Genomic DNA, 25,054 nt, shown 5'->3' with positions numbered 1-25,054 from the left:
AAACTCAGTAGAAATGCATTACGAAATGCATATTTTGTCTGGTGTATCACTAACTGCATGAGGGGAGGCAAACAAAAAGTCTAGGTGCTGGAACTTTGAATTACAGTATTTGCATTTTTATACTTGGGCTGAACTGTCACAAACAGATGTGACAATTAAAAACTTTGTTTTCTTTGTAGGTGAGGCAATAGGTTAAGTGATAACTCTTTTTTCTTCATCTGGGCATCCCTGCTAAACCCTGTTTTGGTTCAGTGACAGACAATGTGGTTTTGTTGCTTGGAAAAGAGCAAGTTGTGTGATACAGCATCTTTGTTTTTTCCAACAATGTTTTAATTTATTGTTAACTGCTATTGCCCTTCAGAAAGAGATGGAGATCTGTTTTTCAGGAGCTAACCTGGAGTAAAGCCATTGATAGAAAGTCTCTTTACTTCCTCTACCTTCCTTCAGACAGTTGTTGAGGAAAGATTTTCAGTTTCAGAACAGTATTTCTTTGGCTATCTTCCTACCTTGTCAGTGTTCTCTTCCCCACCTTATTTTCTTCTCCCACCTCTGTAATCACAGTGAGTCATTCCCACGAAGTTTCTTTTCTACATACTCCCTGTGTGTAGAATTCTGCACATTCTGTCTCTTTGCAGCTTTGCTCTGCAGCACTGCATGCTGTCTATGCAAGTACGTGTAAGGGTCTGTTTAGCTGCTGCATAGTTTCCTCCTGAGCTAGTGTGCCTGCAGCATCGTGGAGGCATCGATGGGCTCTGTTACTGCCTTCTTGGCTTTTGCTAAGTGCCAGCAGCCCTGCTTTCACAGGGAACTGGCTGTGCAAGCACCCTCACATCTGGCTCCCTCTTTGCACAAGAAGTATTTCCTGAGCCTGTTGTTGAGTTCATTTTGACATCCTGCTTCTCCAGCCCTGCTTCTTCCTCCCGCAGGGAATTTCTCTCTAGCGTGTTGATTGAGGGGAGGCACTGTGATCTGTGACTGATTTATCCAGAAAGCTTATTACTGTGTAGTAGCTGTGGGGGCAGTTTCATGAACAGGGAGCTACTATTTGAGCAAGATTTCTATTTAGCGCTCTGAAAATTTGACATGCTGATTTTAAACTGCCTTCATGAAGAAATTCCTGCTGACAAATTCTGAGTCTATATTTTTGCTCCATCGTGTGATCATTCCTAGCTTATCATGTGTTAATAATGGAGTCCAGTTGTCAGACATTTTGTTGTCCCCCTCAGGCCTCCCTGACTGTCCTATGGGCTATGCTATTCTGGACAGACTCATAAGCACTTCAGTTCTGTTCCTATTGACTGATCTCTTCCTGAAGTGATCCTCCAAAGCAGCATTGTTGTATTTATTTATTTATTTATTTTTAGTAAGAAAGATTTCCTTCTAAGAAACTTTCCCCAGAAAAGTACTGGAAAGGACACAATATTTGTAACCTTTATTTTTAGGGTTTAAGTGCAGCTTATTTGACCTATAAAGACAGGGCACATATTGGTAAACTTGTGTTGCATATCTTCGTACCATGTCTGAAACGATTGACTTAGTCAACTGTTTGTAGTCCTGATCCATGTGTTCTGTACTTCCCTGGCTCTAGATAAATTTCAGTAAGGAGGTAACTACCATTTGCTATGCCAAATATTAAAATCTTTCTTGATAAGAGTTATTTGCAAATGCGTGTGCCATGGCTAGAATTTGGCTCTTTAATGTACAGACATACATGACTTTTCTTAACGTTTTTTATGTAGCTGATATTGCATTATATATTATAGGAGTTAATTTTAGGTTTTAAGCATGTAGCATGTCCATGGCACTGTAACTTTAGTGCCAAGCCACTGAAATACTGCCTAAATAATTGTATAGTAAAAATGCTGTAGAATTAAGCAAGCAGGGAAAGATTATCTGCACTAAGAGCACAGTGCAGATGCATTTAGTACTCACGTGAACATGATGTTAAAAGTCACAATGCTAAAGGTGCTATCATATCTTTGGTGCAGAAGCTATACCATGTCACCAGTTTCATGGATCTCTATTTATCTTGATGCTTATTAGTATTATTTAGCTTGCAGCAAAATTAGGTAGGAAGCTGTATTTTCTGAGATTTACCACATAAAACTATTCAGGTATTGTCATACAATAGCATTTTCACTTTAATAAATCTGACTTGCTACTTCACAATACATAAACACATTGTAGTGTGTGGACAAACTCTTACGTACATAAATTGCCTGTTTACAGTAAGACTTTGCACATACCATGTGAATCACTGCTGCCTTTAGAAATATTCTAAGGGAGAATTTCTAACTTTAATATATTGGGATTATGGATTAAAAGCAGTGGGGAAGTAGCTTTGTGCTGTGTAACCTAACAAGTGTGTTAAGAATCAACTTTTGGCAAGAAAACTCTCAATTTGCCCTCTCTCCCTGAAGCTGACCTGGTGGATGAAATAGTAGATGTGTGTATGATTCTAGGCATGCCTTCTCCAAAGATCAACATTTGTACACACTTTAGTCACCTTTTATACGCAGTGCTATTGACATTAACCAGAGAGGCCAGTTTGACAGCGCTGTACTTTAACACCAGCTAAAGAGTTGCTCTGCTTTACTTGCATGGTTTATCTAAAAAGACTCAACACTGAAATCACACAGCGTAATTGTTTTCAGTCTGTAAGAGTTCTCTTCCAGATACAATATCCTGTAGGACAATTGAGTATCCTACTGAAATCAACATATGTTCAATAGCTATTTCAAGGACTTTTTTTTTTAATTATTCTGAAAACATTAGGCTGAGCTCTGTAATTTATCTACATACTATATCTAAATGTGCTTTCATTTGCACAACTACAAAACACCTTTAATGCTACTTTTGTAATTAGGTTTGCACAGTATCAGGCAAGTTACTGCAGAACTGAGACACCAGGCATTTAAATCAATTGTGGACTTGCTAACATGAAGCTTAATGGAAAAGGAGAGACAACTAATAAGATGTGTCAATGAAATAATTTTCAAACTAGATAAGAAAGTTGAAAAGATGCTGCTTTTTTTTTTGGTGAAAAGTGGAATTGCACGATTGTTCAGGTGCTTGGTCTTCTTTTCATTGTAGTGTATGTCTGGATGACATTCAGTTAGAATTGAATGGGACTGACCATAAGTCAGACCTTGTCAGTATGAACTTTACCTTGGACAAAGAACATAGTTGACTGATTCTTGCAACACTTTTAATACCTTATCTTTGTTGACATGGTCTGAAGTGTTTTTTCTAATTTTATAAATTATATAGGCATTGCAAAATCAGAATTGATGTTAATTACTCCATCATATAACTGTGTTTTGCTGCTAATGAAAAGGTTTTCATTTGGGGCAGAACATTTCAGCTCTGTTTGCAAGGAGCATTCTACTATTTTGCCCATCCTTTTTGGTTTTGTAGGAGTTCACGCTCACAGTTTAACACTGGGGTTTTGTACAGTGCTTGCTAGTTGAAAATAATTGAGGATACTGTAACTGGAGGCTACTTGTGTTTCACAAGAGGCTTAAAATACTTTAAATCCTACTTTATGTAATAAAGCAATCTCAACAAGGTTTCAGATTTCAAATTATGGAGCATGACATCCCATTTGATAATTGTGCTGTTGTGTTCCTATGGAGATGGTGAGCTATTTCATGAGGATTGCTATTTCAGTGCTACTGGTAATTGATGTTATACTACCACTGCATTGCTACTTGATATCGCTGGGCCCTACTTGCCTGGTCTGTTGTGATTTAAAAAAAAACACACCAAAACAATGCCAAGTTGAAAATTAGCCGTTATCCTGGATTTTGTAAATGTTCCGCTTAATTTTCTGTGATGTCCTTCACTTAGGATGTTTCTTTGAAAACTTATATACCTTCTAGAGTGTGGTTACTTTTTTCTTCTTTGACAATATCCAAAATCGTGAGAGACAGCATGTGTCTGATTTCTTTGTAAAGGCTCAAGAATATCAGCCTCCATAACTACTGGTTTTGTTAGACCTGTTTCCGGGGTTTAAAAGCTGTGAAGGAAGAAGTCAGAGGTGAGGAATTTGGCTATGGATGACAAATGGGATGGGAAGAGCATGGAGGGGGCAGTGACAAAGAGTTTATTTCAATGTCTTGCAAAGCTCAGTGTGACACTTTGCTAAGTGTGTTTGCTTGTGTGAAAAACACCTTTGTAGCAAAACTGTTTAGACAGTTGTACACTGGAGAAATTCCCATCAGAAACATAAAGAAACAGGGTATTTGCAATCATAGTGTAGGACAGTGTAGGCAGTTTTAGGAGCAGTAGGTCCACATGACTTGTGTTGGACCTCCTGTAAGTGTGTAATTGAATTAGTCATGAGATAGAGTGGTTCTCTGCATGGGGAAAAGCCACTGACTGGTGCAGGTTCTTGGGATGTCTGGCATTCGTCCTTCAGTGTGCAAAGCATAGGCAATCCATTAGTGTGAAAAGCTGAAGTCTCCAGCCTGTGAGTGCGAAGAGCTGGTAAGTGGATATTTGTGTGTACAAATCCAGGCTATTACCTGTTTTCCCTCATCTCTGTGAATGTGTTATCTATGTCTTTTTAGTCCAGTGACAGAAGAAATAGTAAAGCCACAGAGACAATTTCATGCTTAATCACAGGAAAAAAAAATAACCAAAAATAGTTTTTATTAATCTTCACAGAACTGGAGATAACTGAAATTTACATAGTGTAACTTGACAAAAAAAAAGGAAATGAAAAGCATTTTCTTGGCAAATGGAAAAAAAACCCAAACCCAGCCAAACCACCACTGGATGGATTTTTACACTGAGTCATGACTTATTGCTAAAATTCAGCTCATATAAACCTGAACTGGAAAAATGTAATTGTGAATTTTTTTTTAAATTTAAATTATCTCTAATGGTTAATATTCTTGTATTAAAGAGCAGTGAAGAATTGATAAGTAAACAGTAGAATTCATTTCACTTTATTATGTACAGCTCATAAGTGATCTCTGTGTACTCACAGAAGATAAGTTTTTAAATTAAAAAAAACCTAGGGAGTTTTTGTATAGCTACTGATACTTGAAAAAGTCAGTTAGAGAGATCCAAAACTCTTGCATTTGTCACCAATATCGCTGCTAAAATGAAATGCCAACCCTTTAAGATAGTAGTACTAATAATACTAACCTTGACTGCTGGCAAGTTGCCAGCTCTTCGTCATCCTGCAGAAATATATTATACTTGACCTGAGAAAACATGCAGTTGTCCCTCCCCCTCCTTATTCCCACAAACTGGAACAGTATTATGTTAGCATGAGTTGTGCTGAGCCGAATCCAATCTGGAATTAAGAATGCTCCAGGGCATTTTTAATAAACTGTCATTCATTTGAACTCTAACCTTCTTTAATTTGCAGAATCTGGTAACACAGATGTATACTTCAGCCACATTCATTTCTTTTTCTTTTCTTATCTTGGTGTGAAACGTTGCTGATAGGACTTGAAAATGTGAGGCTGCAGAAGAAGTAGGAAGTGCTCATTTAAGATAGACTCAAAACTGAGGAAGAATTATAAGAATATGCTGGGTTTCTGCCATTCTAAGATGTAAACTTAATTCTAGCAGTGATTTTAATAAAGTCCTTGAAGTGCTGCGGTTGGTTAGACTTTCTGCAAGTATATATAAAAAAGGGATTTCTATTAGAAAATCCAAAGATAAAATGAGGCCGTTGTCTTTCAAAGTGGAAAAAACACCCCAGTTAATAATGTACTGGGGGCATAGAGTGCGTAGTAGCAAAGAACTTTGTATTCAAAGAGGTTCTCAGAGTAAATTCTTTCAAAACATGAATCCTTATTAATTCTTTAGCTGCTGTATAAATGGCAGAGTTTTTGATTAGAGGTTACTTCGCCTAATAGAGATAACGGGGAGAAAATGAGCAGATCTGCCGTGCTGGGTCAGGAGCTGGGGGACGTCACCTGCCTTCCCAGCAGGTGGCGCTGCAGGGCAGGAGCCGCACTGGGCGGGGGGGGTGGGAGATGGGGGATGCACGGAGGCCCCTGCCGGACCTTAGAGCGTGTTCTTGATCAACGGGGTTACTGTGAGAGACCTGCCTGTGTGAATAACGGGGCTAAGGCGGCATCTGTGATAATTACATAGCACAGGTGCTTCGGTTTGGGATGCAAACGGGTGTATGAGCACAGGTAACAGATAGGGTCATGAATACAAACTTCATCTTGACCCTTCGTAATGATCAGAAGAGTATGTGCTCCTAAATGCAGCAAAAGGGAGCATTTGCCATAGGTCAGAAAGCTAAAATCTGTCACTAGCTACTCAATTTATTCCCATTTCTTACATTAAGGCTGAGAGGTAGTAAACTGACATTAACCCTTCCTTTCAGCTATCGTTTTAATTCTAATATCAAAGATGAGAACGTGTGCTTACATTAAGAATTTGGTGTATGTTTACAATGTTCCCCTCCACCCCAACTTTTCTATCTCGATAATACTGCCTTCAGTGTTTAAAGTTCATTTTCCATTGTAATGTATCTTCTACAGTTGTATAATAAACATGCAAAGATGATTGTGTGTGCACCATCAGCATTCACACATTCACATTGGATAGCAGTTGAGTTAAAGAAAAATATGAATCAGTTTCTTCTGCACATGCTCGTATGTGTGAATGCTGCTGTAGGTGCTGATGAGACAGTTAACTAGGAAAACATACAACTCTGAACTTGGGTCATATTCAAAAAGTGAAGGAAGAACTAGCTGGCAAATATTGGGTTGAAAGTGTAAATGAAAGTATAACTTTCAAGTCTACACGTGTTAACGATTTGTGGTTTGAGAAAGTTTTCATATTTAAAATTTTAAAGTTTTTTTTTCCTCTCCTTTAAACTTTGATCTCTTTTGTCTGGTAACACAAGAATATGTTATTAATATACATTAACAAATCCACAGCTTTGTTTTCCACAAGTTTTTAATTCCCTGAAATGTTTTAAAATGTAACTGATGTGATATATCAGAACTTAGGTGAGTATTCAAGTCAGTCAGCAGGCTGGGTACTAAATTCAGCTGAACCTGTAGGAAAAGGAGTGCAATGATACTAAAGATATGGAAGTGCTATTATTCTGCCTTCCTGCGTTCTCATCTGCCAAACAAATCTGTACGTGCGGAGTGACTGGGTGTTTAAAGATGCCGTCTCAAAGCAAGAGTCTTTATGAATGAATGACTTTGCAGTCTTGAAAACTTACTGCTGTTTCCATTAATGTCTGTAGCCTGGAGTTAACCAGCGGGCTGGAGGCTCAGCAGCAGCTATAAGCAGTTTTTAAAAAACACAAGGATGAGCCTGAGAAATAACCCAAGAAAACAGGTAGAAATGTCATATTATGGTTTAGTAGTTGAGCCTTGTCCTTTTTGGAGACAGCATAGGTTTGTGTTCTTGTGCTAAAACAGAAAATGAAGTCTCTTGTGTTGTATTAGAAATTAAGTATATTTTTAAAGAAATTTGATCTCTCTCTGTATGCATTTTTGGGGGGCTTTTTTTTTTATAACCCCTCCCCCGATTTAAATGCAAATCCAGCTTTTTTATTTATTTTCCTCAAGTATATTTTCTCTTTGCTGCTTCTGCTGTGAAAGTTCACTAGGTAGTCCTTTTGCAAAGATACCTAAAGCCTTCATCTTTCATGGTTTGTTTTAGTGGAATCTTGCACCTGCACTGACTCTACTGCATCATTTTCACTCCTTGCTGTTTCACTTATATCAGTATTACGCTGGTTTTACTTTCTGGGTGGAAGGTTGACCATCAGTAGTTTCAATGCTATTGGTAATTCTGATTCTGCATTCATGAAATACAGCTTCTTACACACGAAGGGTATCAGATGTGTTCTTACATTCCATTTATCTTATGAGAATATTTATAAAGATGCAGGTGCAGCTGGTGCAGAAGAGGTAATTAATCAATATATAATTTTCCAACAGGGTGTGAGTACTCATAATTTGATGAAGACTGCATTATTAATTTTGCTATATTGAATCTGTTATATAGGAGGCAATGTGTTTTCAAATTGAGGCAAAAATAATGTGGTTTGTAAACACTGATTGCATGCCATTAGGATTTAGGTAACAAGAAACAAAAAATTGCATGAAATTTGGAGCAAGCATCTTATTTTCTCTGTAGCCACACTGATATTCACTGATAGCCACAGTAGGCTATTTTTAGACTTTTCAATACGCCAGCAAAAGTGAACACTTTCAAATGGCTTGCATGACATGAACAACTGGAATATATCCTCTTTTCCATTACATTTTATTCACATATTCTTCCTGAAGTGTTCACTAATTTATAAGATGTTAATATTTGGACAAAAGAGGTGAGAAAGAAAATACAGGAAATAGGACATCCATTATTTGAATCATTATATCTCATAAAAATCCAGAGTGTATCTGTTGCTCACTTGCAGCTCTTAATGTAAACTGCATCATTTGAATAGAGGGAAATTGTACTGGTGTTCTGGTTACCAGAGACTATTTATGACTGTCTAGTTCTGCAACTATAATGATTGATCCCCCAAGTAAATTTGCTGCTGCCAGGCAGGTGTCATTATGTAGTCTCCATTCTTTAGTGTGTTCTCTAAAGAATGTGATAGACCATATCATACACTTATCTTTTTTTTCTTCTGAATTCTGTTTTCTGAAAAGATGGAGGTTGCCTGAGTTCCTGGAGTTAAGCCATTTATTCTACATCCAGCTGGCATTTACCAGTGCTAATTAAAGAGTAGGGTTACCCACACTTTCCTACATTTCAGAGTTCAGAGATTCTCACAGTTGTAATGAGGAAAGTAACTCGGTTGTTACTAGAGCAGTTAACAAACATTTAAAGTTCAGAATCCTAGAATGATTGGGGTTACAAGGGAGCACTAGAGGCAATGTGGTTGAAACCCCTACTTCGAACAGGAGTAACTTTGAAGTTGAATCTGATTCTCAAGGCTTCATTCAGTCAAGATCTGATACCCAAAGACTGGAGAGCCTACAGCTTCCCTGAGCAACCTGTTCTGCACAAAAGGGTGTCTGTTTTTTGATGAAAAATACACTGATTGCCATAACCAGTTTTATATTAAAAGAAATACCTATATATGCTTCTAGAATTTCTGAAATTGCTATTATGCTGAGTTCCCACTACCCTGGATTTAAATAATATAAATGGTGTAGAAAATATTTGTAAGCTATGTCTGTATGTGGCAGTGGCCCAGGTTAAATGGATTTCTGGTGATCTGTATTAGTTCTGTTTTGTATGAATGCTGCTTGTTACTCAGTGGATTCCTGGGAACATTAAGATTTTTTGGTATTTAAAATACTACTTTTGTTCATTTTTAAAACAGTTAAGACAGGAATAGATTTGAATAGCTGTTTACCATAGTTCCTTTTATGTAGTTTTGTTTATTTTTTTTCCCGTATCTATATAGATTTGAGACTTACTTATTGTAAAGTTCTCTCTCTTAGGTAGAAGAGCTGATGAATGCACTTGAAAAGACTAGACAAGAATTAGATTCTACCAAAGCACGTCTTGCCTCAACACAGCAGTCTTTGGCTGAAAAAGAAGCACATCTGGCTAACCTGAGAATAGAGCGAAGAAAACAGCTTGAAGAAATTTTAGAAATGAAGTAAGTACATTGATTTATCTGATTTCTAGAAAAATTAAAATTACTGCTTTTTTGCTATGAGAAGGGTGTTGTTTTTTTCCTGGGTTTTTTTGTTTTGTTATATATTTATCTGAATCTAAGGACTTCTAGTTGTTCTGAGTGTTAAATTCATATGGAAAGTCTTCATTTCAGAAGTACTAAACAATTGACATGAGAAGAATTTCTTTGAAAGCTTTCCTTTGTTACATGCAGATAAAATACCAGCACAATATGACTTCCATGAGAAGTTGAGATTCTAAAGCCCCATCTACAGTGGGAATTCGATGTTGGAATTTCTGTTAGTACCAAATTCATGTAAAGAGTTTATTAACTTTATATGGATGGTGCAAAGTTTATTGCATTGAATTTGTAAAAATCCCCAAACCACCAAAAACCTATTTGCATACAGTACAGAATGAAGAAGGAGGGTAGACCTATAATTTAAATCTAACCTCCTACCCACAATAAAGGTAAATATCTGTAATTATGGGATGTTAAAGCTCTGACATGATCATTAAAATCTGCAAAAAAGAGTGAACCTGTTGTGACTTGGCTAGGCCGGTGTGTAGTTAACATTCAACAAAGAAAATTCACAGTTGTAATTTTGAAACTGTTTTATTGAGGGAGGGAAGAATAAACCCCAAGCACTTAAGCCATGTATAACTTCAGTTAAATTGTAGATATTCTTTAATATAAAAGGAAGTTAAATAATCAGAAAAAATGGTTTTAATAAAGTTGCTGTAAATAAGACAGATTGGAAATGGAGACATATACATACTAGAATTTTATAAAGTTAGGTTTTAACAATGGCTGCCATGTAATACTGTCATGTAAGCACAAATGTTTCTAGTGAGAACAAAAGAACTTCTGCTTTGACTTTAATGAGGTCTATGTCTATGAAAAAATAAATAAATAGAAGCACATATGAATTAGGGTAGCATGTGGTATTACCTTCTACAATAGATACTTCTTTTTTCTTTTTAGGTTTTCTGATTTTCTTTTATATGTGCATATTAATACACCTGTGATGCTCATTGCCAGTATATTTCATGGAGTCATCTTTTCTGTATAATGCTTTGGTTTGTTTCTTTGAGTGCATACTTGTTTTTTGTCCAAATGGTAATATTTGGTTTTCATTTTTGATTATAATTGCCAATTATTGATCAACATAGGGAAAAAGAAGCAGTATCTTTAATTCTCTTCCTGTGATTTTTATTTTTTTTGGTTGGGTACACAGAACCTCACAGAAAAGCTCTGAAAGGCATGTATCTTCAGTCAGAGAAGGGATTTTGGCAAAAAATGGTGAAATTTGACTTTCGATAAAAGCTGTTCCATTTTATAAATAAAGGGTGATGATACTATGGTGAAAGACCCCAGTATCAGTGGTCCAAGATAGAAATAGTTTGAAATTTTTAAAGAGATATATACTGTGCTTTTACAGTATAAACTTTTAACGTAAAACAGTAAAAATCAGAAGAAAATTTTCAATTAGGATATAAAAAATGAAGTTAGTAAAGATTTCTAGTTAAATGTATGTTGGCTTATGGGGGGTGTTTTGGGTTTGTTTTTTTTTTTTTTATTTTGTATTTTTGGGTTTTTTTAGGGGTGTGGTTTGTTGGTTGGTTGTTTCTTTTTGTGGTTTGCTTTTGTTTGGTTTTTTGCTTTTACTTTTCTGGAGCACCTTTTCTGTGAAGACAGGCTGAGAGAGCTAGGCTTGTTCAGCCTGCAGAAGAGCAGGCTCTGGAGAGAACTTAAGAGTACCCTTCCAGTACCTCAAGGGGCTGATAAGAATTCTAGAGGAGGGATTTTTACAAGGGCACCTTGTGACAGGACAAGAGGGAATTGCTTTAAACTGACAAAAGGGAGATTTAGATTAGACATTAGGGAGATGTTCTTCTTCCCCTGTGGTGTGATGGGGTGCACTGGCACAGACTGCTCAGATTAGTTGTGGATACCCCATCCCTGGCAGTGTTCAAGACCAGGTTGGACGGGGCTTGGAGTAACCTGGTCTAGTGAAAGGTGTCCCTGCCTGTGGCAGAGGTGTTGGAAGTGGATGAGCTTTAATGTCTGTAACCCAAACCATGCTGTGATTCTATTTTTCTAGTAATAAATGTCTTTTAGAAATAATTCGTGTATTTCATTGCAATAGTTTAATTTTTGAAATTGTTAACTGAAATAGATATATGACAAACAAACTTTATAAAACTGCTGCGTTACCACAGAGTGTACTAAATATGGCATTACATTTAATTTTTTCTCATGAATAAAGCATTCTCAAAACCAGATTGCAGAAGCAAGACCCAGCTGTCCATGGACAAAATAATGATAATTCTGTGTTGTAGTAATATACTAAAAGAATATGTCTTGGCTATTTTAAGATAATTTATTAATTGGCAGCATTGACTGTAACTTCTATTTATCATTTTTAAAATTTAATGTTGAGTGATTACAGTTTTTGGCTGCTAGCTCTCAGTTAAATAGGCATGAACTGTGTGTTTAAGAAAATTCATGATGATTTCCTATGCTTATATTACATTCAAGTTCCAAACATAACTCTGCATACTAGGCCCATCTGGCTGACATTGTGAAGATCCATCTTAATATACTGGCTACAATCAGTTGTCAGTTTTAGATAACTTCTTCAGTTGTCATTACATGTTCCTGTATACATCCAGTTATTTAAGGAAGTTTAGAGTAAAAATGCATAGAAGTTGAATCTTGTTCATTATCTGGTTGGTCTTTTTGAACTGGAAGCTAGAGGAGTGCCCATTAAATGAAAGGTAGTTTGATGGAAGGAGATAAACATAAAGTTATTCTTAGCTTAATGCCAACATGTGAAAAAATAAGAGCTATTATAAACAATTCCAAAGATTTAAATTTGGAAAATGATTTGTATTTGTGTATTACTTTCTAAATATGTGTTTGTTTGTTGGTTGTTTTTTTTTTCTCAAAATGTCTATTAAAAATATTACTATATTAGTTCTGGAGGAAATATTTTTGTTATGGTTATATTATTTTAGCAGTGCACACATAACTCATACTGACATTAATGGAAGTTACGCATACATGTTAACAGTAAAATGCAGCATGTGTTCAAATCCATCATTTTGGCTAATTGTCTTAATGCTTTGAGCTCTTTATATCTCTGAGAACAACAACAAAAAAAATCAGTGCACTTTTTATTCTTTAGTAAGTGCTGGCTTTAAAAATGTCTATTGCGTAGTGTGACCAAATGTTGGTGTTTTAAGGAATTTATTTATCATCCATAGAAATGTTTCAGTTGGCCTGAACTTAAAAATTGGTAGGTAAAAATATATATCAGGGCTACTTTTTCCAGACATTGTTTTTGTTTCTGCGAGTGCACAGGAAGGAGCACAGCTTACTGAGACCTTCACAAGGTTTGCCTAGAAAAGCTTATTCATTTTGTAACATGAAGAGCTTGAGGGTAGGAGAAGTTTCTGTGCTGTGATGTGGTGGAGGTTTTTTCAGATGTTTCATAAATGTCATATTTGTGGAGCATACTTTCATGACCACAAGCCGTCCACAATGCTTTCATACAGATGTCCTTTCCTTCCAAAACTCATAAACCTGCTTGTAACAAAATTAGATAGCTGTATAGATAGACAAATGGCTATTTATATAATATTAAAATTGCTGCATATACGTATGTGAAATAAATGCCTATCTTTGTGGAAAGTAGATTTTACTCTGTGGGATAGATCATCTTTTTAGAAATGGTTATTTTCCCTTTGAAAGATATGAAGTTTGACGTGGAGAGCCAATAGTCATAAAAGAAAGTCTAATGGCATGTGAGGGAAAAGATATAAAAATTATTATCACCCTGTTTGTTAGTTCAACTTGTAAATTTTATACATGTAATCTTCAAGCTGCAACCACTGAAGTTAAAAACAAACAATAAAACCACCATCTCCCCTGAACGCCCCTAAACCTTCTTATCAAAACTTAGGGTTTTCTTGGTTAAAAGTCCTTAAATTAACTTACTGTGGTGTTTACTCTCCTTAGAAATATATTTAAATACAAGATTCTTTAAAAATAAAATTATTTCACTGTGGTTTTGCATTAATTTGATGATCTTTCAGTGACTTAGTTAGCTGTCTCAAACTCTGTACTTAGAAATGGGTGACCATGAGATTAATCCCCAGACAGAATGAACTTCATGTTTTGACTTGAAGATCTGTGAATTCTTAATTTTTGAGATCCAGCTGTTAATTACTGTTTCCTTTAGCAGTCAGCTCAGTACACTCAGTGCTCTGAAGCTTTCAATGTATCCTGAAGGAAATTCTTGCCAAGAGTTTGAAAGGCAATTTCCTTGCCTTTGATAGAGTTCATGCCATCACCTGTGGGTATTGCTAAATCAGTTTTGTTGGAAGTGACTTTTCCCTGAAATTTACTACAAATTTCCAGAAGAATATATATTTTCCCTTATGTGGAATAAATCAGATTACTTCAGTAATGAAGCATTAAAGATCTCCTAATAAAATAACCAGCTACCAGTCCTTTCATTCAATAACCAAAATAGAACATTGCTCTGCTGTCCAAAAAAAAAAAAGGCTTTTAAAATTAGATTTTGCAGTAAATGTTGTTACAGTGACAGTATAATATTAAGCATCACTTCCTTTAAGAACATCTACCATTTTTTTCACTGAAAATAATAAATGAATATTGCTTATCTCTGTTTTTCAGTATGTTTACTTTATTCATTTAACAGCACCTGTATATAGTCAAGGATGAAATATTTGTGGGAAGAAAGGGATAAAGTGTTTTTTTCACCAAGCAGTCTGTCCCAGCAGCTGCCACTCTGCAGAAGTGCTCAACACATACTGCACTTACACCAAGTTAGTGGTTCAGCAATTCCAGACAGGAGGGGACACTTGTATTTGCCACTAGATGCCAGCCTTGGGTGCAAGACCATGGTCTGGGTCTGCTTGGTTCCACAGAGAATAAATAAGAAGCTTCATAGTGTAAGCTGGAAGCTTGTCCTCTTGCAGCAGAGAGAATGTGTCTTGTCTTGCTGGTGCCCTCCTTCCTTTTAATGCAGGAAATTCAAGTACAGATAGCATACAAATGGCTTCAAGTGGACTTTTGAGGATACTGTAGGGATGAAAAGAGTCTTTGAACGGATTTGGAAGTCAGGGATCACAATCTAAAGGGGAAGACTATGTAAGATGTAAAACTAGAGAGTCAGAGTTTGTAGGGAAGTCAGAATGCTTTATGAAGTACTAGTGGCAGAAGTATAAGAAAGTTTACCATTCATCTGGTTCTGCAGACATACCCTTTTTTTCCATCTATAAATTTTACTGGAGTAGAAGTTGGGGATTTCACATCTGTGTAGCAGCTCAGCAGGAGCTGCAGCTCTGACAAGGGCTGTTGGATGTCTAGAGAATCTAGACATGTTTCCAGCACCTGGACAAATCAGCTCATGTCCCTGCCTTACATTCTCCTATTACTAATTCCATCTATCACCATCTCAGAAACATCACCTCCCTTCTGGGGAGGGAAAGGGAGAGCAACTGAACGTATTTTCCTTTATTTATATCCTGAATACTCCACCGCAATAGGATAGTGATTTCTTCCTCATCACTGTGGGTACAGCCATGGTCAAAAGTGCATCTGAAATCTCGGTGACTAGTAAATCCAGTGCACCTGGAACATTTCAGAGTAATTATGTATGCAACACACCTGTTCAGTGCACACACAGGCCAGAAGCGTGACACTCATTGATCAGGAAAATACCTGATGACATTGTAGGTACTCTACTTGTAGTCATGAAGTTGATTTCCTTTCTGTGGTTCTTCCATACAGCAGCAAGGATGAGGAAAAGCAATATAGGAAGGTAGGAGAAACTGGCAGGGTGATCTAAGTTGACAACTACTCTTTGAAATTCCTTGGAACTCACTCTTTAAAACCACTTAAAATCGTAGCTTCCCTATAGACACTGTCTGCTTTCTGTGTTATAGGGAGGCAGTGCTTCCCCCCCACCCCTTCTTTTCAGAAAGGAAAGCAAGAAAAGAGATAACTGTTCATGCTGCCTACACTGGAAACTGAGGTGTTTAAGTAAAAGGTGTGGGCAAGGATGCTTAGTTTATGGGGTTTTTTTAAACACTAGTATATTCTAAAAAGAGCCAGCACCTGCCCTGGGGATAGTTCTAGGCTAAGTAATAGTGGATACATGACACTAAAAGATACTCTTCGAAGTTTAAGCAAATACACTGGGGTCAGATTTGTTAGACTACTAATAAGGTATTATTTTGAAAGTAGAATTTTAAAATACTTTTTTTCTACTTTGTTAGCTCTAATGCAGCCTGTATTTTGAGGAGAAAAATGCTATGATAATTTGTCCCGTGTGGTTTCTTAAACATATTTTTTGATAACTGTGTGTACATTGCTGTGGAAAAAAAGATAATTTTCAGAAAGCAGTTTTACTGTTTTTTAAAATGTTACTGGAGGGATTATTTTGACTTGTTTCAGCTGTGGTAATGTATATTATAAACATGCTCAGTGAATGGATAGCAAGTTGATTGTCTCAAAAATTGTACCATTTCAAATGTAGAACACTGGACTGTTTTTTAGTAACCTGTGGACTGCTTCTATTTAATTGTAGGATTCATGCTGAGAGTGTAGAGAGTCATATCCCAAGTTAAATACAAACAAAACAGCAGGATGTTGATACAACTGTGACTTCCATAGGAAGTAGTTAGAATGGTAATGTGGTCTCCTTCTAACTTGGGTGGAAAGTCTCTTGTGACTGCTTTCGCCCCACAGACCTGTAACACAGCATGCCTTGACTAACATTTTTGACACCAACTTGCAAACACCATAAAGATTAGAGAAACCCAAATGAAGGCTTTGTTCTCTGGAACAGAAGCTTTCTTGACTAAAATGAAAAGATGTTTTTCTTTTGTAAACAACAGAGGGGCACAAAGCAATAAAATGTTTCTCTCTGTGAGAATAGAATGAGTGAACTGTTTACTTGGCCAAGCATTTCTTTTATTTAAAGGTGTATGACTGCCACCAAGTTCCTATTCACTTGAGAGTCTTCAAGTTCAGACTAAATGTTAGTATACTTTGATTTTATATGATTCATGATGTTTGAAATTTCATCAGCATGGGAAGAAAGTGTGTCATTTCTTTTTTGTTCTTGTTAAGGGACATAATTTACTTTCAGAATAGATTGTCACCTGCTGGTGGAAGTAAGAGCAGTTCAGGATTGCTCCAAAATGTGATACAAGAGGTTGTGTTTTGCCTGCTTTTATATGAGTATCCACGGAAAGGAAGCTGGAGTCTCTCCCATGTTGCCTGTCCCCTTTAGAAAGTGGGAGGTGCAGCAGCAACCTTTAAAAAGTGTTTCCCTCCCAGGAAGGCAGTGTTCTGTCTGTTATGGAATGGCAATAGTGCTCTTATGGCACACAAGCATTGTCTGAAGGTCAACCAGAAAGAGTTCAGTGTATTCCAGACAATGCATATTCTGGTTATAATAAATAAGCATACTTATCTAGAACATGGGTCTGTTTTCTAACCAGCTTGTTTTCTTCATCTCATAGGTATTTTGGTGTAATTATCATGTGTTTCAATGAGCTGTGTTCTCAAGAAACTAGAAATTTTATGCTTTTGACTTTCTAGTTGTAAGAATAACCCATATGGTTTGAGGCATCAGAAAGGGACTTTGATGGTAGTTGCCACTCTGCATCCTAGTAGTGCAGTTTTTCTGATTTTGTTGTCATTATTGTCTCTAGGCATTCAGCTACCTTGCCTCAGTAGAAAACTATCATTCAGTGCTCAAGCAAACATTTTATGTTGGAAATTCCACAATACTTCTTAGGGGTTTTATTTGTCAAGTGCTTTCCCTGGAACCTGAATGGTAGAGAGATCAAGGGGATCCTGCAGCTGCTTTATGAGGGAGAGACTTAAAGACATTTCACTCTGGGGAGGGGAAGGCAGGGGGAGGATATGTTTGAAGTTTGCAGAATCTCAAAGGAAGGCATAAACTGAAGGTAGAATTGTTATTTGCCAGATCTCCCAGCATGAGGAATATCAGGCACATGCTGAAGTTAATCAGTGATCGATTCGAAAGGGAGAGAAATGTTGGTTTATGGATTGGTTGGTTGGTGACCTTCTGGAAGTTGCTTCGACAGAAGGCAGAGTGGCATCAGCTGGTTCAGAAAGGGATTAGGCAAATTCATGGACAAGAGGTCCATAAATGGCTGCTTTTTTATACTCTGCCTGTTGTTGTTGAATTATGTTCCTAAATGATTTTCTCTCTGAAGTATTAGCTCTTTCCTCTCAAATTGCTCCCTTTCACTGAAGCACACACAGGGAATGATCAGATGATTTTTAATTTTATTTTTTCTATTTTGAGAACCAGTTACATTAAATAAACTAATACACTCTGGAAGGTTTAAAGGCCGTGCTTTGAGTAGCCTTTTGCATCTTCTGTTGCCCTATACTGTATAAGTGGATTTACAAGATGATAGAAGGGACAAAAGGATTATTTTAAAGTGCAGGTTATAGGAGTGAGATATGATGGTAACATGACATTATCTAGTGATTGAACCACTTAGAAGACAAGCAGGATTAAAAGTGCTTCAGGTTTACAGGTATATCAAGCTGCTTGAAGGACTTTGAGATGCAGAGTATCCTAGTCTTTTGTAATTCAAAAGTTAAGAAATTAAAAGAAAAAAGGTAAAGAAGCAGTGGCAACTGAAAATCATTACATTTTCTTCTGTTTCCATTTTTTGTTCCTTTAAATTGACCTCTTTAAAATGCTTTTCTGTCTTTTAATTTCTAAATGTGTTATGGTTTAAAATACACCAGTTTAATCTGTGATTTATCTTGATTGATATAGCTTCCTGAGAAGTTTGGTAATTTTTAATTTTTAGATCAAGAAGAAGAAGTTTATATGCTATCTATTCAGTATTAAACACACTTTATATGGTTTCTATTGCACAATTAATTTTTTTAATGTACAAAAACATAAACAATAAAATAATTTTACCAGAAGAATAATATTGTTTAAAGAAATGTACTCTGTAATTACTGATCTTGATAAAACTGTAAGTGCTTTTATTACCTAAAAAATTAGTTATGGTAAAAATGATGAAATAAGATGGCATTTGTGTTGAAGTTCATCTGGCATGGGAATGTGAAGGCCTCCACCTCTGATAATATGCTCAAAAGAACAAGTGGCTCAAACGACAGAAAGGAAGGAGTAGGAGGCTGAGAGTAAAAAAAGAAAGAAAAAGTTAGGCTTCTGTTTCATGGATTTTTTTAAAAGCTGACTGAATTACGCCCTTGTCTGCTGAAACCTCTCAGTGTAATTCCTATTGACCTAGGGCAGCACTGATCAGCTCCAGGCTCCCATATTCCTAACCTCAGCCAACTGAATATGATTCTAGCAGATGTTTCTGCATTTTAGACCTCAAAATATGATGGGTCAGGGTTTTTTTTCCTTTTTCCAGTGGCAAATCTTACATACTTGAGACCCAGGACATGCAATTCAATGGTAGGAATTATGAGCTGAGGCTCTCCCCAGTGGGATAATGCTGAACTTAATTTAAACTCAGACCTTTGAAAATGGAGAACCAAAAAAAATCAGTGATTTGGATCATTGTAAGTAAATTACTGGGTTATTGTTTACTATTGTATAAAAATACAAAGTGTGCTTAGAAATGTATACGATGTTTTCTGTTAAAAGGAAAAGGCCTTAAAAAGTTAGGAGAGAACAGAGTCAGAAGCAAACAGGAACAACTTTCTCAGTGACAGAAGAGAAAGGTTTGGTCAGCTTTCTCTGCCTCTCCATTACTCCTTAGGTGCTACGAAGTAAATCCATTGCTGTCTTCTTCTTGTGCTTCCTCATTTCTTCTCCTTCCCATGCCCCCAGCGAAATAATTACTACTCTGTGTGCTGTGACAGTATAAATACAAGTTTGTATTGCTTTCTTTCCTCTGATTAGGTTCTTGTGTGTGTAATAAGGCGCAAGATGTGATCGAAGTCTTGCTCTCTCATGTCTAAGAGCGTTTGTTAATGCTTTCTAATGTCCATTCTCTCATGCTTTGTAAGGTGTGAGCTCGTGAAGCCGCCTTTCTGACTGGAAGGGCATAAGGAAGATTTTCTCTTTAACTGATATAATGACATCTGTTAGAATTTATTATCATAGAGGCCTGTATTTCTATCGTGAAATGAATCAAAATGTTTCTGTCTTTTGGGGAGGGTAACACTCATATTTTAAATACAAAAGAACTTAGCACTGCTTGTTCTGGTGGTGTTTATGCCCTCCCACTGCACTACATATAGGTTGCTATTTAGAGCGTAAGACTGATCAATACTTTATTAACACAGTGCCAGCCTTAATAGGCTCCCGTCCTTCACTGGCTGTCATTATAATAAACAAGGTAATAATAAAACCATGTATTGTTATCACTGTTAACACTATGTAAACTGTGTGAGTGTGGAAATACTGTAGTAAATAGCAAATTCTTCAAATATAATTGATAAAATACGGCATAGCACACAAAAATGTGCTAAGGCACTGAATTTCTAACGCACAACACTTTCCTCTCAATGCTGTGCTGCTGATCATGACAGATAATGAGTTATGTGATGACAGTGGAAATTAGGATGAGTTCATCTCAGTTTGCTCTGCTTGTGAACAGACTTGGCTCTGTCCAGACTGTTGTGCCTTGTACCACGGTATCTTAGCAAAACCTTTTTAAAAGAAGTTACATGGTTTAAGAAGGTACATTATGTAAGCCTGTGCTACATCTTATAGTCAAGCTGTTGTGTTCAGGATAAACATCACCTTAAAAGGACACCTTGGCTTGCTTCCTTAGGGTGAAGTGGCTTCAACTGAATAGATCAACTTTTCAAGGTGGGACAAAAGCGTTGTGACAGTGCAAACTTGTGCAGGATATTTTTAGTGGAAAGCTTTTTTCAGTAGTTGGTATATAGAAATGTTGCCTTTGTAGAGGAGCTTGTATAATCCCAATAGGAATACTATGCTTATTACACAGCATTTAAAAATATAAACAATATAAAAGATATAAAGTGAAGGACTTGGTATATTTTTTTCCTAGTATTTAACAGTGAATTTCTGAAAACCCATCCAGTTTTAGTTTTGTAAATATGTAGATACTAAGGGGGGAACTGTGATTTACTGGCTCAGATTAGACATGTAAAAATACTTTTTTGTGGCTAAACTCTTCCCAGTTTCTAACCACTCCTACCTCAAACATGTAGTTTATCTTCATTGCATTCAACTCTGACCAAAATTAGGCCACACAGGTCTCTGATGATCACCATATTGCTAAAATGATTCTAGTTAGTAGGGATTCTTGTTTTTTGCTTCCCAGCAAATGCATCTTGCACTCTTTGAAGAGTAGTTTACGGCATTCTCATCTTCTAAGTGGGAGGGAAAATGTAGATTGGTCTAACAGAGACAGTCAGTACTACTTTGTTCTTTTGTTTTTCGGTCCCCCCTGAGCTTTCCTTATGGTGAGGAAACAGAGATAGGTACTGAGGAGAAAATGTTGAAAGTATACCAGGTAGGATAGGTAGGTCATCTGTGTGCAACACAGGATCAAAGCTAACCTAGATACTTTCAAATCCTGATATTATGTGGGTTGTGAATATAAGTTACTGAATGAATTTCTAATTCCTCTTAGATCTACATCCATAAGAATACTGTTTTATATCCTGCCTTATTTCTGTAGGCTGTAAGACATTTGGATAAAACATAGTCAGGTATGGGCATCGAACCTTATTGTATTAATCAGTGAGAAGTAGTGAAGGGACTTCCTGGTAGTTATGTTCAGCTGTCTGCATGCTATTGCAAGCTGTGTCCCAGAGACTGGTAAGGAAGGAGTAATGTGGTTAATAGGAAGACCAATCTGATCTTTTAACCCCCCTCAGTCTAAAACCTCCAAATTATGGAATTTTCTCATCACTATTTAGGGGATTTTAATGGTTTTGATATGTTATGAGTATTTTTGAGAGATGGGCAACCTCATACAGGTCTTGCATGATTATCTTGAGAAACCCTTTTTAGTTTTCTATGTGGTCTGTAAAGCAAAGTCCTGTATGTTGCCCAAGTAATTTGTGTCTGTGAGACTTGGAGCAGGAGCTGATGTTGTGGCTAGTATGAAATTGAGTAGCAGAAGAGTAGAGATTATTACAAAACAGCTAAAGAACAGGAGCCCAAGAAGTGTAGTAGATAGTCATCTGACATTCAGCAGCCTGATACCCTCTTAACAGAGTGGAAAATACTCTGACATTGATGAGCTTAAAGACTTTTCACCTATTGAAACATATTTAAACTTTCAGCATGAATAAAAGAAACTTGACTGCTTTCCAGTTTTGTTTTGAGTGCCCATTACCCTCCTCTCCTACCTGGATTATTTTGACAACAACTGCAAGAAAACTGGTGAAATGAAAACAGAGCCTTTTATGGGTTTTGTGGCTGTGCATACATGTGTACCACCCAGTTACCCACAGCCACCCTTCCTGTCAGATCCCTCTTAAAACAAAATACTACAAGGATCCAATCAGGATGGAAATTGCCTACAGTGTTTTCACAGTTGTATTAAGAAATAGAATTTAGGTGGTTTTTTTTTTTTCTCTCAGAAAGATCTCCCTTCAACACTTCAAAACTATGATGTCTTGTTTAGTCTAATGTAGGTTTTTGTTAGTATCTAGCCTAAAAATGAATCTAATTAACAGATGAGCTTAGGAAATCCCTGCTGTAATTTGGCAGCTAAATGAATGGGGGATATCAGTATATGACAAGCAACTTCCACTTAAGGCTAATGTAACTATTACCTCATTAGAAGTGCAACTTTACACTCTTCAAATAAAACCTTTATTGAATTTAAAATATGTATTTGACAAAGGACTAGCTGAACTTACTTGAAATTATGCTGCCTTTATTGATACTGACTAGCTTTATAAATGTTTATCTTGATTATGTTTTATTGTGATTAAAAAAGATTGCAGATACTCTGCCATTTCTGTAAAGTGAGCTGTTGGAGCTTTTTTTGTTAAAGATGGGGGTAGGGTACAAAGAATAGTCCAGCTACAGAGAGGAGGCCCCTCACAAGCCATATGAATCCACTTACATGTAAATTGCTTGTCTATATGAATTAAGGTGAAGGTTATGAAAGAACTGCATTTCTGTGTTTATTGTAGGATTTTTGACAGTCTCTTTCCTCTTTCATGTAAATTTGGCTTAAGTCCACAGTCAGTACAGTTTTAAGTAAACTCCTCTTTTGTTACATTAACAAGGTTATAACATCACTGAGGCAGATTTCCAGCTGCATGAATTGAGGCCTAAGCATGCAGACTGAGGGGATAATTAAAACCTTAGGGTGGGTGAATTAAACTACCAACTAAAATTGGATAAAAGGCTAATTGTCCATAGCAACATAATACATGTTTCTAAATACCTGTGAAATAAAGATAAATATTTGTGGTCTTTTAATTTCTTTTTGAATGCACATATTCAGACTATTTTAGGGCAAACAAATATCAAGAGTAAGTAAGTACAAACCCAAATAATTATTTCCCAGGTATTGTATTTTAGTTATTAATTGAAAAAAACAGAATTATTTTGAAAACTTCAGTGTTTTTCTGACTTTTTTTTACAATATAGGAAGCATTTTTGTGTAGGAAGCATGAGCCTCACTGTGTGATAGGGTGTGTCAGGATGGACTGGTCGGTGCTTTGTCAAAATTTGTCATATCTCTTTTTCCTTCCTCCTTTTTTTCATTATTAAGAGTGGAGTTACATACCTTTGATGACCTTCAAGAAGATGACATAGAGTCAGGCAAGATGATACATTACCACAAAGTTAAAAAAACAAAATGGGTTGTAATGGCAGCTTGTACTGAACTAAATGAATTGTGAAGGCCCATTTGTTATTCATTAGGAGAAGCAGAGCAGATTACTGTTCTGCCTTCATAGGGAGCCTTTAAACTTAAGGTCATTTTACACTAGTACCCTTGTGGCACGGACAGCATTTAATACATTTTTAACAGCTTTTACATTTCCATGGTTTGCAGCAGTGCTGGTTGAATCATTTCTGTAATGAAGGTGTTTTAAAGTAGTTTAGAATTACTTTGGGGGAAAAAACAGGAAAAAAAAGAAATAATTGGGTTGATGAAGTGACTTTATATACTAAAGAGCTAGGCATGCAGAATGTACTGCTATAAAGTAATGCATGCTGATTCCCACTGCTACAGAAGTACATCCCTGGGGAACCGTGGGGGTTGTGGGGGTTTTTGTATGTGTTTTGTTCCTGTTATTTTTTGAACATAAATAGAACTATACTTGTTTTTCTCAGTGCTCATTCCTTTGAGGAAGGAAGGTCTGAGGATAGAAAGCTAAGAATGCTTTTTTGAGCTATTTCTGAGTTTCTCAGGCATCTGATGGAGAGCGTTCAACATTTTGGCACGTTTTGGGGAAGTGTGCATAATGTCTATCATAACCATTGATGGTGGGCATCCAAGGAACCCAACGTAAAATGAACATGGAATGGTGGGTAGAATTTTGCTGATCAGAATAAATGTTGATTATTTTAGTACCTCTCAAATGGTTCAGTAGTGCTGTGGAAAGTCAAAGCAGAAAGGTAGGTACCAATATGAAATGATCTGAGATTGATTTGTTCAAAAGTGCTGAACAAATCTAAAATTCTATTAGCTTAAATAATGATTTGTAACTCTAAAGTAAGGTACAATAACCCCAATCAAAGGAGGTAATCATTTCACAAACTCATGTTTTGTTGTAGACGATAGTCTTCCGTTTGCTATGTTTTAATTATGCTGTGGAATTAGCTGTCAAAATCCATGTTACAGTGATTTTGTTTTTGTTCAGAAAATATTAGGACATGAATGATGCACGGTTTCAAGATTTCAACTTAAGAAAATGCTGATTTAAATGTATGATGTTGCTTCTCCCAGCAGCCAGTCCACCCCTAATTTCCTTTCCCTTGTTTAGCAGATTAACAGCATTCATTCTGTACTTCATTGCAGATGGCTTTCACTAGATTCTTTTCTACTGATTTTACTGTTTTGTAAGGATTAATTTTGATAAAATACATGTGGATCACAACCAGCATATGAGGAAGAAAAAAATTGCTCATTCTTTAACAGCAGAAGTATTTCTTTTTGCTGAGATTTTGAACAATATGTATTTTAAAGCTGAAGGCTATCTATCTTTAGAAAATAGCAAGCTTTAATATAAATGCAACAGTGCTTACTTTAATTTGAATTTAGAGAGGTAGTAGAATGATGGAAGATGTGAACTCTAAAAATCTTGTTGCTGTTTGGACTGTATATTTTTTCAATAAAATTAGATTCTTTAAATGTAAGTTTTAAATTTTCAGTTGCGTCAGTATTACTGACTTTTCAC

The 25,054-nt window shown here is 36.4% G+C and overlaps 1 protein-coding gene across 12 annotated transcripts in view; it reads left to right on the top strand.

Annotated features, from left to right (window-relative positions):
• Window positions 1-25,054, top strand: part of ERC2 (ELKS/RAB6-interacting/CAST family member 2) — a 490,267-nt gene that overhangs the window by 251,840 nt on the left and 213,373 nt on the right. For all 12 annotated transcript variants that reach the window (XR_009726824.1, XR_009726822.1, XR_009726820.1 and 9 more), the window contains one exon: window positions 9,459-9,619. Coding sequence is in view for 3 of the 12 variants with exons in the window: in XM_061362415.1 (XP_061218399.1) it covers window positions 9,459-9,619 (161 nt within the window). In the remaining 9 variants the exon portion in view is untranslated. The remainder of the gene's footprint in view (window positions 1-9,458; window positions 9,620-25,054) is intronic.

Source organism: Neopsephotus bourkii, unplaced genomic scaffold (assembly GCF_033783945.1).
Source record: "Neopsephotus bourkii isolate Nb327-2 ecotype Australia unplaced genomic scaffold, CSIRO-AGI_Nbou_v1 NB_1120, whole genome shotgun sequence".
NCBI classification, from domain to species: Eukaryota; Metazoa; Chordata; class Aves; order Psittaciformes; family Psittacidae; genus Neopsephotus; species Neopsephotus bourkii.
The sequence above is the reverse complement of the archived record's forward strand: the minus strand, read 5'-3'. Positions and strand labels throughout refer to the sequence as shown.